This window comes from Sebastes fasciatus, chromosome 13 (assembly GCF_043250625.1).
Source record: "Sebastes fasciatus isolate fSebFas1 chromosome 13, fSebFas1.pri, whole genome shotgun sequence".
NCBI lineage: Eukaryota > Metazoa > Chordata > Actinopteri > Perciformes > Sebastidae > Sebastes > Sebastes fasciatus.
In genome coordinates, this window is record NC_133807.1 from 13176936 (window position 1) to 13194648 (window position 17713).

Below are 17713 nucleotides of genomic sequence, written 5' to 3' on the forward strand. Positions count from 1 at the left end.
AGTCGCTCACACCCATTTCTCACTCACACAATAAACAACACCTGACAGTATCACATCACTTCACTCAAAGGTAGCAGCAGTGGAGCACATTTTATAAAGATAGGAGCTACAATGGTAAGATCTGGATTACTGCACACAGTGTGCTTGTGTTTCATTTGATTGGTGTCTCATAGTCAGATTCTTTCATAGTGTTTTTATAGTTCAGTATGTATCAGCTAACGTTTCTATTGTCTGTCTTAAACTTGTGCAGATCAGTTACAGTTTTCTCAGCTTTTGGGCTGCAGATACAATTCAACCATTGTTCAGTTTTAGAGAGAAATGCAATCAGGTTGTTGGCCTGACAGACTAGAATGTGTTGAAAGTGAATACGGCAGAATTTCTTTCAGTTTTCCTGGTGTGCTCTGGTTTGGAGCATGTGTTGCTGAAATTACAACTATCCTGAGATTCTGAAGAGCAGGAAAAGATGGTTGATCCTCCCGGTAAGTGTTTCCATTTCCTCTGACCGTTTGAAATTATTGTGGGCCTAACTTGTTTAGCTGTTTAAAACTTGGAGTAGTGGAAACTTGACGTTGTTATTATAACAATAACATGTATGATTTTCATTTTTTAGCTCATGTGGCTCTCTCGACTGTGGAGTCCAGCCTGCACGACAGCGTCCAGGCTCTTCTCAAAGAGATGAGCAGCCACAGTGCTTCACACAAAGGTAGCTACAACTGAGGGAATATAAGGCACTTAAAGGTGCGGTGTGTAGGATTTGGCGGCATCTAGCGGTGTGGTTGTAGATTGCAACCAACTGCAACCTCTCCCATGTGCCAAGCGTGTAGGAGAACTACGGTGGCCGACGCGAAAACCTGAAAACATGAATGGCCCTATCTAGAGCCGGTGTTTGGTTTGTCCGTTCTGGGCTACTGTAGAAACATGGCAGCCGGCTCTGTGAAGAGGACCCGTTCCGTATGTAGATATAAATGGCTCATTGTAAGGTAACAAAAACACAACGTTATTATTTTCAGGTGATTATACACTAAAGAAAACATACTTACTCACTAATTAACATGTTATATGTTGTGTGTTTAATTCGTGGATTTTGTCACTTTTGGACGAAGCCTGGCTAGCTGTTTCCCCCCGTTTCCAGTGTTTATGCTAAGCTAAGCTAACCATCTCCTGGCTGTAGACTATGCCTTATATTAAACAGACAGACATGAGAGTGGTATCAATCACTTCGAATAAGCTTATTTCCCAAAATGTCACACAATTTCTTTAAGATTTTACAGAAAATAACCATCATTAAACGCAAAAAAAATGATGACTAGCTTAGCGCATTGTAAAATGAATTATTTTTTGTGGTTTATTAATGAGGTAGATCTCTATATTATCAAGATGATTCAATTTGATTAATTTTTTTTATTTATTTTTTTTAAGTGAAATTATCAACACTGGAATACATGCCCAAAGATTAATAGCTAAGTCAGCAAATACGCTGTGCAGTGTGCACACAGTCAAATATAAAAGCAAACTACTGTCCGTCTGCTCTGCAGGAGTGCTTAGATGGAGTCTTCAGAAGAAGCTGGATGCCAATCCGTCCTCCAGTGTTTCACTGATCAGCGTGCTGGTCAGAGAGCTGGACAAGATGATGCAGATTCATAAAACACAAACCTACACGCATGCTATCCCAGTGCTGCACACTCTCTACTATGTGGTTATACAGGTAAGACACACCAGTGTGACACTGATTGTTCATAGAAAGTCTGTGACAGTGGAAATTTTTTCCGTTGTAAATAGATGCAGAAGAAGGCAAAAGGTGTCACTGTAGACCAACAGACAATTGAATATGCCTTATTAATTGTATTTCCTGTTTTAGTGTTTTGCTTTTTTGTGCTTAAAGAGGACCTTTTATGCTTTTATGCTTTTTCACTTTCCTTTAGTGTGCTATATACAGTATGTGTGGGGTTTTTTTTGTGCATGTAAAAGGTCTGCAAAGTTACAAGGCCCAAATTCCTCGCCAAAGGCAGTTAAAGTTGAAACGCCTTGCTTGAAGTCCCGCCTTTTATTCCGTAACGTGGTGATGTCACCAAGTAAGACATTTGCATAACACCTTCCTCTCAAACAAAGCTGGTTCAAGCGGAGCTGGAGCAGAGTCTGAAGAGTTTGGTTCAGTTGACCAATCACACCAGTGGGTCAGCTGACCAATCAGAGCGTTTTTTGAACATTAAAGCGTGTAAACATGTTCTGGTAGGAACCCAAAATACAGGTATGAACCTGAAAATGAGCATAATAGGTCCTCTTTAACTTTCCAGTCAGGTATCACGATTCCTACCAGCGTGTACCAGATAGTGTATGAGTGTTTGATGAAACTGCTGATATTACCATCTCCTTACTCGGCTGTGGCTCTGAGCACTCTGAGGATCATCAAGATGGAAATGACCACACCAGGTATCATGCATCAATGCACACATTTACAGAAAGCTGAGAACATTATAATGCTGTGAAACAAACACTCTTGACAGATTAATCCTTCCCTCAACAGGCTCCTTATATCAGAGGAGAGTCACTGCAGAGCAAAACTTGAGGAGTGAGCATTTCAACTTGCAGGAAAAGTGAGTATTGGAGTCATTTGTATGACAATCAACTTGTATTAAAATGAGTTTAACACTGATTAAACTATTTTATTACAACTGTTTCCTCCCTGTTTGCTGATTCCCTCCAGGGTGTTTGTGCTTGCTGACCCAGCTGTGTTTTCTGCTCCAATGGAAGCAGCAGTAAGATCACACTTGGAGACATCCAGCTATCTCAGGGACACATCAACCATGCAGAAAAATGTGCTGTTACGTGTGCTGCATACAGGACTGGGGACAACCTGCCAAAGCTCCACACTGGCTCAGGCTCTGGAGGTGAGCAAGTTTATGAAGGGAGAAAGTAAGAAGGATACTTTTTATCCATGCTAAGTATGGGTGCAGGGATGGTATTGTTAGTCAGTCAGTCAATTGGTTGATCAGTTTACTATTCATGTATTCATGGTCCCCAGAGGATAAATCCTAGTAACTTTGGTGACTCCCTTACTTTTCATCTAACACCACCAGCATGGCATTTTTTTCTTGACAAATATCTCAACATCTACCTGATCGATTTGCACAACATTTTTTACAAATATTCAAGGTTCCCAGAGGATGGATCCTATATGCTTTAGTGATCCCATGACTTTTCCTCTAGTGGTGGGACATTTTTGTTAAATGTCTCAACAACTATTGGATGAATAGCCATGAAATTTGGTAGAGCCATTGGTGTACTCCTCGTGATGAATTATAGTAACTTTTGTAATCCCTTAATGGTGCTCTATACGATATCCAGAGCATTAATATAGCAGCAACAATTTGCTATGTAAAGATATATTGGAGTTACATCTACCTGGGCGGAGAATGAAGTCACTCTCCCTCTGTGTGTGTTGTGTTGTTTCTCCATGCTTTGTTTACATAGCCAGGCTGCCCTCCCTACCTGCAAAACAAATAGCATCCCCATCAGCATCAGCTGTACTTTGTGTTTGATGCCAATTAGCAAATATTTCCATGCTAATATTAGCACTTTATTTAGCACACTAAACTGAGATAGTGAACATGGAAAACATTATACCTGCTGAACATTAGCATGCTAGCATTGTCACTATGAGCACATTGCCATGTTAGTGTTGTCATGGTAGCATGTGTAGGTCAAAACACTGCTGTACAGTCTCATGTAGCAGGCTAGTATGCTTGTAGACTCTTAGACTTGCTGATAAATGCTTGCATTGGGGTTGGAGTTTATTTCTCACATAAATGATATATTTATCTGTATTCCGTATTTCTCGTTGTCTTTTTAAATCACACCATGTGTCTTTTGTGTATTTCAGGCTTTAGGAGAACAGATGGTAGAGAAATATTTCCAGGAAGTGGTTCTAGCCGTGGAGACGAGTGTGAAGCTTGGTGCAGGTGGTCGTGCAAACTATCTGAACGAACTACAACACATATACAGAGAGATCTTGACTGCCTCTGAAGAAGGTGTGTGTTCTGTAGCACAGATTGGTAATAGCAGAGATTGTGACAGGATTGCCATGTTACTTTTACTCTGTTTTCTCAGAAATAACCAAGCAAGATCATGGTTCTTGGTGCAGAACTGCGATGCCCTTTCCAGAGATCAAATTCCTCTTGTGGAGAGACAAAAAGGATCTATGTGAGTCAATCAGACAATATTTATAATTCTGTCAATAAAAGATCCAAATGCTGCAGTGAAAATGTACACTAAATGTATCTTTCCCAAAGGGAATCTGCTGGCAAACTTAGCCAAGTGTCCCAGCTCTAGCTCAACTAGTGTTGATGAAGAAGAGAAGGACAAAAGGGACTCAGTTCGGTCTGACGACAGCGGGATAGGGAGAGATCTGAAGGAGGGCGACTGTGATGACACAGTGCAGTCTCCTATCACAAATCCTGGGACAGTATTCACACGGAGAAATGCCTTTAAGAACATGAAGTCAGTAGATAAACAGAGCCTAATGAGGGGGAAGATAGACACGTTTCCTGTCCTTAAAGAAGACATGAGACGTCACACAGCACGGGTAGTGGTATTGGGGGACGACCGTGTGCTGGGAAGACTTACCAGGGCTTATCACGCGATTCGGTGAGCAGCTGGTTTGTTATGAATACCTTCATCCAAATAGTGTTACAGCAAAGTGGTGTATGTTCCTCAAACCTTTTCTGTATTTGCATTGTGTGCGTGCACTTGTGAATGAGTACACTCATTTCCCAACAGAGAAAAAGAGTCAAAAAAGCTTTTTTTGACCAAGAAACTGAACCTACGGTTTTACTACATCCCAGTCACCGATGTGGAGCCTTCTCTCAGTTCACCTGTGAGTTACACTCAAAGCAACACTGACTGACTGGTATAAATGTACAAGACTATGTGACCCTGCAACACCTGTTATTCCTCATTTCCCATGTCAGAATGAAGGTAGATTGTCTCTTGCCTCCTTATTGGGACGAGTGGATCCTTGGTACAACAGCAACATCAACAGTCTGGGAGCTGCAATCGCCAAACTGCCTGGAATGGTAAGTCTACAGTCATGCTAGCTGCTCTGTGAAGCTGTATTTAGGCGTTGAGCTAAATGTTAACATCAGCATGCTAACATGCTCACAACAACAATGCTAACATGCTGATGTTAAGCAGGTATAATGTTTACCACGTTCAACATCTTAGTTCGTTTTTGTAGCATGCTAACATGCAAAACACCAACATTCCATAGTGCCATGCCACTAGTATAGCTTAAGAGGATATGCTTTTGCTTTTTTCCCTATCCTTTAGTTAGTTAGGTTTTTGTGCATGTAAAAGGTCTGCAAAGCTACACGCCAAAGGGAAGTCCTCTCCCCTACAGAAACACTGCTCCTGAACTGCCTGAAATGCCTTGCTTTAAGTCCTGTCTTTTCTTTCGTAACATGGTGATGTCACCAAGTAACACATTTGGTTAATACCTTCTTAGACAACCAAAACAACCAGCCCCCACCACAATTCAGACTCCAACACAAACTCCACGAAAGCACAACAAAAAACAAAGTTACAGTATCTAGTGAAGCCCATATTTGCAAAACAGGTATGTGACCGACGTCAGAGGAAAACTAAGATCAACATCGGCCGGGCCTTTGATTCATGGAGGGACCTTTGTTTTGGTATCAAAACGGACTTCGAGCTGGCAAAATTCCTATTGGCAGCTAAGCTAACATTACTACCAAGCATAGGAAAACATATTGATATTGTTGTTTTAGCTGTCACTCAAGTTTAGTCTTGTGTGTGTCGCCTCACTGTTTTGAACAATGCTCGCTCGGGTCTACGTAGCGTGAGCGCGAGTAACAGAATGCTGACTGTTGTCGACTTAACTGCCACAGGTGTCACTGTTAACAAGTAATTTTTTTTTCTTACATAGAGCCCCTTTAAAGCATGTAAACATGTTCTAGTAGAAACACAAAATAGAAGTATGTACCTGAAAGTGAGCATGATAGGTCCTCTTTAAAAAATAGCAGCAGAATGGGTGTTCATCTGATACCTTCTTCCTTATGTGATGTCTCTCTACTGCAGCACTCTAAGCAAAAGGAGCCACCACAGCAAAACCCCTTTCTACTGGACACCCTGTGTTACTACCTTCGCTGTGGGACGCAGCCAGTTAACCTACCGCTCTACTCGGTTAAGGTACAGTGCTGTTGCTGTAATGTATATAGATATTAAAATTTACATGCGGGCAAATGTCGAAGACACAGAGTAAGGTTGGGTTTTCATATGTCAATGGAGGCAGCAGGAATGCCATATTATCACAGTAGGATTACATTTTGTTAAAAGCATAATGGAGTTGTTCGTCTACATATATTATATATTGTGCTGTTGATATTTTACTTAAAGCTGCCCTAATCAATTATTCTTTACATTAACAATTAATCAAATGACCACGTGTAGTGTAAAAATGAACACTTGTAGTGATGAAACCCCAGAGAATTATCACCCAACTCTGCATTTTCTCTCAATTCCACAAAGGTTTAAACCCTCTTTTAGCTCATCGCTAACCCTGCTGTTTTCAGCAAATAAGCTCTGATCAATTCACTGTATACCTGGCCAGCATCAAACGGCCAACAGCAGGGCCAGCTCTAGCCCTTTGAGTGCCCTTGGAGCCCCATTTCTTCATTATGAAGAAATAAAATGTGAAAATACTACATACAGTATCTGCACCTCTTGACATCTCTATCCGTTAAGTGATCTTATTTCCGGATCCATACTTGGGCTGTTGTGATACGCAACGTGCCCCCATCCTCCCTGCCCCGAGCCCCCAGTGTGCACAGTAGGTTTGGCTATTGGCAAGAATCTGGTAATACGATACGTATCATGATACAGGGGTTACGGTTCAATATATTGTGATACTGTAAGCAAGGCAATATAGTGCGATTTTAAAAAAAAATCTAATTGTAAGAAAACTGTCGGAATACAAAGAACATACCACCATATGCATAAAATCTGAGTACAAAAAAAGAGTTACAGGGGTGAAAAGTGTATTTCTTTCTTTCTTTTTTTTTTTTTTAGAGGGCGACCAGCGCCCCCCGAAGAGACACCTTAGGCGACCGCCTATATGGCCTACGCCTTAAGCCTTCCCTGGCCGACAGAATGAGTTAGTAACTAGCTGCTAAAGAAACAGTTATTTTTTTGGTGGTGGAGACCAAAAACAGAGCTAAAAGGAAAGTCAATACCAGACTTACATTTATCAGGTGAATAAAACACGACTCCGACTGAAGGCTAATGTTTCTCTGTGACATAAGACTTAACAACTTCAAAAGGTGATACACGTATGTAAATGTCTTGGCTGCCCCCTAGTGGCCAAACAAAATAATAAATAATAATAATTGGTGCAGCTTTAAGTAAATTATTTTAATACCTTTTCCAATACTGGTTGAAACATAATGTATAGTGCAGTGTAGAGTCTGGTAGATACTGTCAATTGTGCCAATGATTTATTAATGTTGGACATGCACTTCCTGGTTTCACTAAGTACTCTATGTGTTTAGATGACCCGCTCCTGCTGTGATGTGACTTCTGTGGTGGAGGAGGTGTTTGTGTCCCATCTGGAGGCAGACATCCCAGAGTTCAGACACCTTAAAGAAAAGTTCTCAAGTATGTTTCTGAATCTCTTTCTGTGTGTGGATACTGCCACGACTGTGCTAACCTTTACTTAAAGTGAGGTGTTGTCTTTGACAGAGGAGCCCAAATTGCGCAGAAAGAAGTCAATGGACGTCTTTGGGTCAGTCATCTCAGTCAGTTATAAAAAGGTACATTCCTCATTATTATTAGTCATTATTTATATTTTCTGTTTAGCATTAGCATCAACAGCAGGATCTAGGCTAACTATCATATCCTCTACAGATCTCTTTAAGCAAACGAGAAGTTGTAAAGGGAGAGGCACCCATGACATGTGGCGTGGTGATTACATCAGAGCCGGCAGCTGTAACATCAGGTTAACCTTTTGTATTTATATTTAGTTGACAGATGTATATCAATGCAAGGAATGCAATGAATAATCCTTGTCACTTTTTGTAGGCAAGGATCACCTTTCTGTCAAGTTTGACAGTGTCAACAAAGGATACAACACAGTAAGAAGTTATTTACTTCTACTTAGGAATATAGGCAAATTAGTTTTTTTTAATCATTATTAGGCTACTACTTTTAGTATTGTAACTGAACCTTTAATTCAAATTGTTAAGCTTTCTAACCCCTTTCTGTTTTGATCATAGACGATCAAAACCCAGAGCATCACCATTAGGACACTAGAGGATCGAACACTCTCCGTGTGTCTGGACAAGGACTCCCGCAGGACATACACCGATGTTCAAAGGTCATTTACGACACTACAACATTTCTGTTTCACATTTTGTCTACACTGTAGGGCAAATTGAAAAGGATAATGTAATGTTATTCCTTTACAGGGTCGAAATTTCTCCGTGCTTAGACCCAAGATGCAGCGCCAAGTCCAAATTCAGTGTCAGCCAGGAGCGAGAGCTGCTGCTTAGCAAGTATCTGGACAAAGTCCTGTCGCTGCCGATCAACACCTTCACTGGTGTGACCCTCTGAGGGACATGAGCTGTCTGACACTTCATGTGTACAGATAATTCATACTGCTGTACATAATGATCTATTAACACCACATTTTGTGTTACAAAGTGTTATCAAATGTTTATATACTGCTTATAAATACTAAAAACACCAACAGTTTTTTTTCTATTTAATTCTACTAACAAAATGCCTTTATTATTGTTGTTGTTATTGTAAGTCCTTAAGATACTTTTTGGTTATGATAACTATTTATAATACAAAAACATAACACATGTTTAAGTAATGCATAACTGTTGCGTGAGTCATGATGATTGGATGCAGTTTGACCAGTTTGAAATTCCCCTTTTTCTGTGCTCCAGCTAATTTGGTGGCATGCACATCAATGTTTGAAGTAACTGTGAGTTAACATGCTTAAACTAATGATCCATTAAGTGTGAACTCATCACATAAACTCATAGTAGTGACTTGATCACTTGTTAATGGTGAGCAACAGAAGATTCATGATAAATCCTGCATTAATTTGCACATTAAATCTCTAACTAAATTTACTCTAGTACTGTTTTAAGTACAATTTAGAGGTATTTATACACATAGTATTTTCATTTCATGCTCTATACTTCTACATGTCACATGGGAATATTGCACTTTATACTCCACTACATTTATTTCACAGCTACTGTATAGTTACTAGTTTTGAAATTATGATTTTACATGGACTTACACACATCTTAGCCCAAGGTCAGATCACTTACTAGTTTAAGCTTTCAACTGTCTTCATCAGTATATGGAGTTTCACTCATTTTGTCATGACACTGTGGACGTTTACATGTTGGTGATTCTGAACACTTTTGAATTCTTGTCCGTTTTGGTTTTAAAGTTAAATAATGTCAAATATATGATATCGTTTATAAAATATGATACACTGTTATAGATTAAACTCTCTATGCAGTTGTTCAAATGATATACCCCTTGACAACATTAAAATGCATCTGTATAGTCATAATGTTTCAATAATATATCGTATATACAAAACTCTGTTTGGGGCCTTTTGACACTTTAAGTACATTTTGCTGCAATATTTCGTCTACCACTGATTAAATCATTGGAAGTCATTCATTTGTCGCATTGTTTAAGTCTGTGTGTTTGAAGGCTTATTATAAAGTGTTACCTTTATTTTATTACATTTTATTAGCCCGTAGGAATTAAATTGTTCTTGTAATGCTGCTCATAGGGGATTGTATATGTTGTTATAAGTTCATTAAAATGACACATTAAAGGGACTGTTTGTAATTTCTTACACGTATAAATCAATCCGGGTCGGTGTCCCATGCGCGCTCGTGTGTGGCTACGCTGTTCAGACTCCAACACAAACTACACAGAAGCACCAAAACCGCAAAGTAATATCTAGTGAAGCCCGTCTGTTAAACAGTGTTGGCCGTGGTCGGAGGACGCGGGGGAGACCGTAGCTTTGGTCTCCAGGGCCGGAGTCTCTGCTCCTCTGCCTGCCTTCACTCACACACCGCTCTCGTTTTCGCTATTTCGCTCCACCTCACGTGCATGTGCGCACACTACACACTGCAGAAGATTAGTTTAGCTTTGAGAATATCTAGTGAATGTACAGTGGACGTTTGTGCAGATATAAATGCTGCAGCTCCTCCAGACCAACAGAGGTTTCCCGTGTCTTGTGAAGTGACGGAGCTCAGCAGCGAGAAACGTTATCGTCTCTGACCAAAACTCCGGTTTGTCCCCTGTTTCCTCCGGCCGCGGTCAGGAGGCTGAAGCAGGAAAGGCCAACACTAGGATCAGCATTGATTCATGGAGAGACCTTCGTCTGGTCAGCTAACATTACTGCCAAGCAGCTGAAATATAGAGTGATATTGTGGTTTTAGCTGACGTGTGTCGCCTCACTGTTTTGAGCGATGCTCGTTCATGTCTATGTAGAGCGAGCACAGGACGCTGACACTCGTTGACTTAACGGCCACAGGTGTCTCTGTTAACAAGCATTTCGGAATCTTACAAACAGTCCCTTTAACTGTTACAAGTTATCCGTTTGCAATGAAGGAACAAATATAAGGATGAAAACCACGTGACATGAATTTATGACGTGTGCTGAATTCGGAAATGTGGTAAATTAACTCTATATTTATTTATTTATTATTCGTTCATCTTTAATTTAATTTAATTATTTTTATCATCATTATTATTATTATTATTTTTTATTTATTTTTTGACTTTCTATTATTTATTTATTTATTTATTTACTTACTTACTTATTTATTTTTCAGATCAAGGCACAGTAGTGATATAGATATAAACTGATCCCCTCTGTAGTGCACTGTCTCCACCGCACCATCAGGAGGCGCTGTAGTCATGTGAGTCTCTGTCAGGTGAAACCTTAGTACCAGGTGGGAGTGTCGCTCACCGTCCAGACGGTAACAGGTGCTGCTCGCTGCATAAAAAACTAAAGAGACCGAAAGGTGGATGTAATGCGGGAGTTGGAGGTGGAAGATGACCGGTAGGAAAGTTTAAAGAAGTTTGTGCGAGGCAGGCAGAGGTGAAAAGGTAAATGTTTCACTTTTATTTTCTTATCTTAACTTAACGTGACGTGGACTATAGTCTCCACATCCTCCTGTCCTGCAGGAAACAGGTGCATCCACATTCAGCCTCTCAGGAGTTACTGACCGACAAGTTCCTTGTTCCTGCTTTCATCTGCGTCTTTAATACAAAGATTAACACGGTTTATCTTTTCCCTCAAGACGCTCATTATTAAAGTGAAACTCTTCTGTTGAATTCACCAAAATCAAAGAAAAAACTAAGCAAGGTGGCAGTACCAGTCACAAAACACTCAATTCAAAGGACTTTAAGTCTGAAACACATACACTATTTGACATATGTGCATTTATTTATTTATTTACATACATACTGTACTGGGTTATATACTGTAGTCTATATAGGGTTTATGCATACAAGCTTACAAGTTATTTGAAACTTGAAGCACAAATCACATCTAAAATCATATATATATAGATATAAATATATGTGTTTGTGTATATATGCATATTATATATGTATATTTATATATGTATGTGTGTGTGTGTGTGTGTGTGTGTGTGTATTTGTATATTATATATGTATATTTATATATGTGTGTGTGTGTGTGTGTATATTATATATGTATGTGTGTGTATATATGTATATTTATATATGTATATGTGTGTGTATATATGTATATTTATATATGTATGTGTGTGTGTGTGTGTGTGTGTGTGTGTGTGTGTGTGTATATATGTATATTTATATATGTATGTGTGTGCGCGTGTATATATTTGTATATTTATATAAACTGGAAAAACAAAGTTCGGAAACTTGTGTTTGGTCGATTATTTCTCTGTTGTTACAATGCTAATTGTCATTGTATTTTACATCATTGGAAAGCCTGTTTATTGACCTTCACAATGATGTCCAACTTGTAAGGATCATGCATTTGTGGGATGAGCAGCACAGCTGATTATGTGGGTAGCGCCCAAGAAAAATTTGCCAAAATGCTCCGTCAATGGTAAACAGTGTATTCTCCTGTTGGTGTTGACTCTTGTTTTGAGTTGTTAGGTGGATTGGATGATTGAACTCTCTATCAGTAACATAGAAAAAACAAGACATATTGACTATTTTACACTTTATTCATTTAATACACCGTCAGGAGCCTCAGTAGTGGTGGCTCTCTCTACTCCCACATTGTGGAGGTAGTCTGTGATAACCCTGGCTCTGTGGGGGCGAGCGTTGTAATCTTGGAGGATGAAGTTAGGTGCCAGATTGTGGAGATATGGGATCGCCACTGGCTGCAGAATCTCATCCTGATATCTCACTGCATTGAGATGGCCTTCAATGATGACAAGCCTTGTTTTGCCAGTGAGGGAGATGCCGCCCCCCCCACACCATGACACATAATCAGCACGTTCATTAATGATGAAAATAATTGTAGCCCTCGTAAGAGCCTGTAAACTGAAAATGAAGAGCTTTGTATCAGACGGTTATTGAAAGCAAATAAGTTGTAATAAGTTGTTGTGCTGTGTTTACTGTAGTATTTCTCATCTCTCTGTTTATCTCCCAGTTTCGACCCACCAGTTGCTCCATGTGAAACCCGTCATCAGAGACCCTGAGCTGCCAATCATGAAGAGGAACAAGCAGATAGACGTCAGGCGAGCCCTCGCTCTGGCCGGAGCCTTCAACTTCCTGTGCTCCTGCGCTAGAGCCTGCCTCCTCCCCTTCCTCACCCTGTACTTCAGACAGCTGGGCCTGACCGCCGCCATGACAGGCGTCGTCATGGGTACCAAGCACCTCGAAGCGCTGGTCTGGAGCCCCGTGGCGAGCCTGCTCTCCAAACACTATGACAAGAGGCGGGCGGTGATAAACGTCTCTCTCGTGTGTTCGGCGGCGGCGGCTCTGGTTCTGCTGCTCATCCCGCCCACAGATGTGCACACGCAGACCTGTAACGTGTCTGATCTGAGCGGCGGTGACCTGCTCAGGAGCAGCGTTGCACCTTCAGCATCATCAGCTAGAACTAATATCAGCGCAACTCCTGTTTCTCAGTCTGGTGTCACTTTACCTGCAAAGACGCTCGCTGATACGAAATCTGCTCCTGTTTCGACGAGCAAATCTGCGCTCGATCAGCATGACACATCCCATCCTCCGCCGTCACAAGAGAGTGTATCAGCGGCGGTTCACGACAGTGCTGGAGAACCAAAGACCAGCTCTTTGGCGGCTCCAGCGAGGAACAAGAGGTCCAAAGAAGGAGACAAGATAAGAGAGGAAGAGGGGAAAGAGGGCCGTTATGAATTTCTGGGCAGCCTGAAGGCGATGGACACTCAACACCAGCTCTTCTTCTTGATCCTCATCATTGTGTCGGCGTGGGAGGCGATGTCAGCCCCTCTGGAGTGGACGGCAGACGACGGCCTGTACGAGTATCTAGACTTCGCGGATGCTGCGGACCGCTACAGCGGCACCAGGGTGTGGGGCTTACTCGGAGCGGCGTGTGGCGTCGGAGGAGCGGGTTTGCTGGTCAGCCAGTTACGCTGTCTCATAGCTGGTCAGACCCCCAGGAGCGCGGCGCATTTCTACTGCTACGCCGCTCTGGCAGCTCTGACCCTGCCCGTGGCGGCCTACCTCCCTCTGTACCTGAACAAGAAGCGAGATCGAGCCAACGGGCTCCTTAAGGCCGTGCAGCTGGTGCGCGGCTCCCCCCGCGCTCTGCTGTGCGCCGTCACCACCCTGCTGGTCGGGGCAGCGGGCTCGGCCGTGGATAACTTCCTTCTGTGGCAGATGCAGGATCACGGGAGCGGCGAGCTGCACATGGGGCTGTCTCTGGCCCTCGCTCTGCTCTCGCAGGCCGCCTTCCCGATTCTGCTGGCCGGCCGGGTGTCCAAGCTGCTCAGCCCGGGAAGGGTGCTCGCCGTGGCGGCTGCGAGTCTCGGGTTGCAGTGCGTCTATTACTCCTTCCTCTGGGGACCGTGGGCAGCGCTGCCCGCTCAGGTGTTGAGCTGTTTCAGCAGCGGGGCCCTCTGGTGGGCTGTGAAGGTCCAGTGCGAGGAGGTCGCCACGCCAGGGGCAGAGAGGAGCGTGACGAGGGTCTACAGTGCTCTTTCTCTGCACCTGGGGAGCGGGCTGGGGAGCTTTGCCGGAGGGTTCGTGGTCCAGAGGTTTGGGCTGGCGTGGCTGTTCAGAGGAGCGGCAGCGGTTATGACGGTGTGGTGTGTGTGTCTGCCTCTGCTCCAGTGGAAAGCCCCCCGCCAGCACAGGATTAACTATTCTCGCCTTTTGGCGGCTGATGCAAGTGAAGCCAGTGACTCTGAGTCAGAACAGGAGAGAGACTGGCTTGAAAAAGCAATGGAAGACGACAGAAGCAATAACAACCATGGAAGGAGGGTAAACCACTGAAGTGTGAAAGTACAAAAGGACGCTTCAAAGAGTACAGCAGACAGAAGACATTTTAACTCTTTATCATCAAGTAGCACGGTCCAAAGCAGGATAAGGGATTTCCTACTCTGACAGGTTTAATTGGAATATAAGTTCTGACTTTTAACTCTCATTACTGCTCATAACTTTTTCATCAAATTAAAAGAGGACCTATTTTGCTTTTTCCCCTTTTCCTTTATTGTGTTATATCGTTTTTATGCATGTAAGGGTGCGTTCACATCAGGGATCCGGGCCTAAATCCGAGTACACTTGATGCCAGTTTGTTTGATTAGTGTGAACGCTCCGTACCGCACTCGGGCACAGTTCATACTCGAGTCCACCTGAAAAGGTGCACTCGAGTACGGTTCGCATCAGGTGTGAAAGCCAACCGTACCAAAACACGGAAGTGGAATGCTGTTTAATGCTAGTAACGTTAGCAGTCAGCAAGTAGTTTTGAAAGGGCCGCCTGTCTCTTACGATTTTTTTTTCTTAGGATTTTGAAATTGATTTTCACATGGTCTAGTGTTACAAACAAAAATCACAATAAATTGTGATATCAAATCGCGATACTTGTAGAATCGCAATACTTAAAAATTTAAATATTGAATCGGGAGTTTATTATTTTATTTAGCTAATTTAATGCTCTGCCTCCAAAGAACGGCTTAGCGGACAGAGAGAGAGAGAGACACAACGGGGGTAAACAGGGTGTAGAGTCGGCATATTTTCACATCAAACTCTGTGAAATAAGGGTTTATTTTGACCAAACCAGAGTTGATGATTGTTGGAAAGACTAACGACGACGGTTTTGGTGAGTTTTATTTTGTTTCTATGAAGTTTGAATGAAGTGTTTTACGATGCTCCGCTACGTAGAGCTGATCTCAACATAAAAAAATACACGTGGATGATGACGCAAGTGTACTCGGGTACGGACCAACATTACTAATGTGAAAACTGAGCGGTGGCGGAGTGGAGAGGGGGGGCAATTGTACTTGGGCACGGTACGAATCAATCGTACTTTAATATGAAAACGTCCTAAAAGGTCTGCAAAGTTACAAAGCCCAAAGTGCATGCCAAAGGGAATTCTCTCCCCCGCAGAAACACTGCTCTTGAACTGCCTGAAATGCCTTGCTTGAATGCCCGCCTTTTCTTCCGTAACGTGGTGATGTCACCAAGTAACACTTTTGCATAATACCTTCATAGCGGCTAGTTTCCTCAAACAAAGCTATAGAGCGGAGCTGGAGCGGAGTCGGAACAGTTTGGTTCGGTTGACCAATCACAACAGAGTGGGCCAGCTGACAAATCAGAGCAGACTGCGCTCTTTGGTGGGATGCCGGAGTTCAACCAGAGCGTTTCAGACAGAGAATGAAAAGAGGTGCTGCAGCACAGCCGGTATAAGAAAAATAAAAAATAAATTGAACATTAAAGCATGTAAACATGTTCTAGTAGAAACCTAAAATACAAGTATGCACCTGAAAATGAGCATAATAGGTCCTCTTTAAATGTTGTGGCATCCCATTTTAAAGCCGGCAGTTAAAGTGTCAGCTGTACTGATGGGATTCATCTCTGTGCCACCTGAGCCTTTACAAGTTGTACATTAGCATAAGCAAGCAGTCTTTTATATAGCAAACAAGGAAGCAGGATTATGGGCGGGCAGAAGAAGGACCGCCCGGCAAGTTCAGCAGCTCAGGCGTCATGACAATAAAACCACTGAAGCCTCTTTCCTAGGAATGCAAACACAATACGTGTACACAAGGTGAGGCTAAACTAGACCGGCCTCCTGTTTCACCACACCCAAACAAGTCTGTTGTTTATCTACTGCTAAAGTCGCCATTGTCATTCATTGTGTTTGTGCCTTATTTTGGACTGTGTGTGAACTGATGAAACGATTAAACAACCTGAAAGATGATCGCCCTTCAGTTTTGTGTACTTAAAGGGATAGTTTGAGTGTTTTGAACTGGGGTTGTATGAGGTACTTATCCATAGTCAGTGTCTTACTTACAGTAGATGACGGTCGGCACGCCCCCAGTTTAGAGAAGCAGACAGGAGTCACCGGCACAGAACCAAAGCAATGTACTGCTGTGGACGGGGCCGGCAGCAAAACATATTTTAGACACCTAAAAGAAAGGCCCACCTAAAAAAATCAATATCAGTTGAAGTGCACGCTATATTTAGAATATTTTCGCAGGTTTGACTTGCCTTGAGACAGCTGTACAGTTTATGTTTCAACGGGGAACTGAAGCAGTTATCTATGCTCTCACCACAGCAACCAGACTCCATTGGAAAAAAATAGTAATTTTACCTTACGGAACACAGGAGTTGCTGGTCTACCGCTGCCTCAATCTGTTAGTTTGTTTGTGATGTTGTGTGACTTTGGTTAGTACGGATTCACCAAAGTCACACAATAACACAAACAAACTAACCAATCGAGGCAGCGGTAGACCAGCAACCCCCGAGTTCTGCGATGTAAAATTACAGGTTTTTGCAAATGGAGTCTGGTGGCTTTCAAGAGAGCATAGATGGACACAGTGGCTTCAGTTCCCCGTTGCAAAAACAGCGATGAAAACATTCTAAATATAGCGTACACTTAAACTGACATTACTTTTTTTTAGGTTGGCCTTTCTTTAGGTGGCTAAAATTCGTTTTGCTGCTGCCCCCGTCCTGCTTTGATTCTGTACGGTAAATCCTGTCTGCTTCTCCAAACGGGGCGTGCTGACCGTCATCTACTGTAGGTAATACACTGACTATGAATAAGTACCTCATACAACTCCACTTCAAAACACCCGAACTGTCCCTTTAACTGCAGTGAGTTCAGTTCATTCAAAGTTGTAAGATTCTTGTGTTATGCAGGCGTGAGCAGATGTGTGTGCGTAATCTATGTCAGAAAATGTTGGTCGAGCCTGTATTTCAAAGTGAGTTTGCTGAACATACCTCATGTCAGGAAACACAGCAGACCTGTTTCCCCTGTTTGAGGGGAAAGCGTTGTCTTAAAGGGGAACACCACCTAAATTAAGAATTTCAATATGTTATTTCCATGGCCGAGGAAAGTTCAATCAATATTTGTGAACATGGGCTCCTCTCTCTCTCAAAGCCAGGAACCAGAGAAGTAAGTCTCAAATTTGTGATGTCATAGGGTATGAAGTGTGCAGCTCCATAGACAATG

The 17713-nt window shown here is 42.3% G+C and overlaps 2 protein-coding genes across 3 annotated transcripts; both read left to right on the plus strand.

Moving 5' to 3' along the window:
* The first annotated feature begins 56 nt into the window (after nt 1-56).
* Nucleotides 57-8758, plus strand: pik3r6b (phosphoinositide-3-kinase, regulatory subunit 6b). Of its 2 annotated transcripts, XM_074655563.1 has the most exons (19): nt 57-114; nt 387-479; nt 611-703; nt 1536-1705; nt 2295-2430; nt 2525-2594; nt 2705-2888; nt 3881-4028; nt 4108-4200; nt 4290-4644; nt 4777-4873; nt 4968-5072; nt 6094-6204; nt 7563-7668; nt 7753-7823; nt 7918-8008; nt 8092-8144; nt 8286-8386; nt 8478-8758. In XM_074655563.1, exons 2-19 carry the CDS (start codon nt 464-466, stop codon nt 8620-8622), a joined length of 2145 nt encoding a protein of 714 aa, XP_074511664.1. In that variant the 5' UTR covers nt 57-114; nt 387-463; the 3' UTR covers nt 8623-8758. The 2 variants fall into 2 exon arrangements, with proteins under 2 accessions (XP_074511664.1, XP_074511665.1); XM_074655564.1 differs by having other exon boundaries at nt 105-479.
* Nucleotides 8759-11025: 2267 nt separating this feature from the next.
* mfsd6l (major facilitator superfamily domain containing 6-like) lies at nt 11026-16492 on the plus strand. The gene is made up of 2 exons (XM_074655566.1): nt 11026-11166; nt 12713-16492. The coding sequence occupies exon 2, from the start codon at nt 12772-12774 to the stop codon at nt 14533-14535; it is 1764 nt and encodes a 587-aa protein (XP_074511667.1). The 5' UTR covers nt 11026-11166; nt 12713-12771; the 3' UTR covers nt 14536-16492.
* Nucleotides 16493-17713: the final 1221 nt, after the last annotated feature.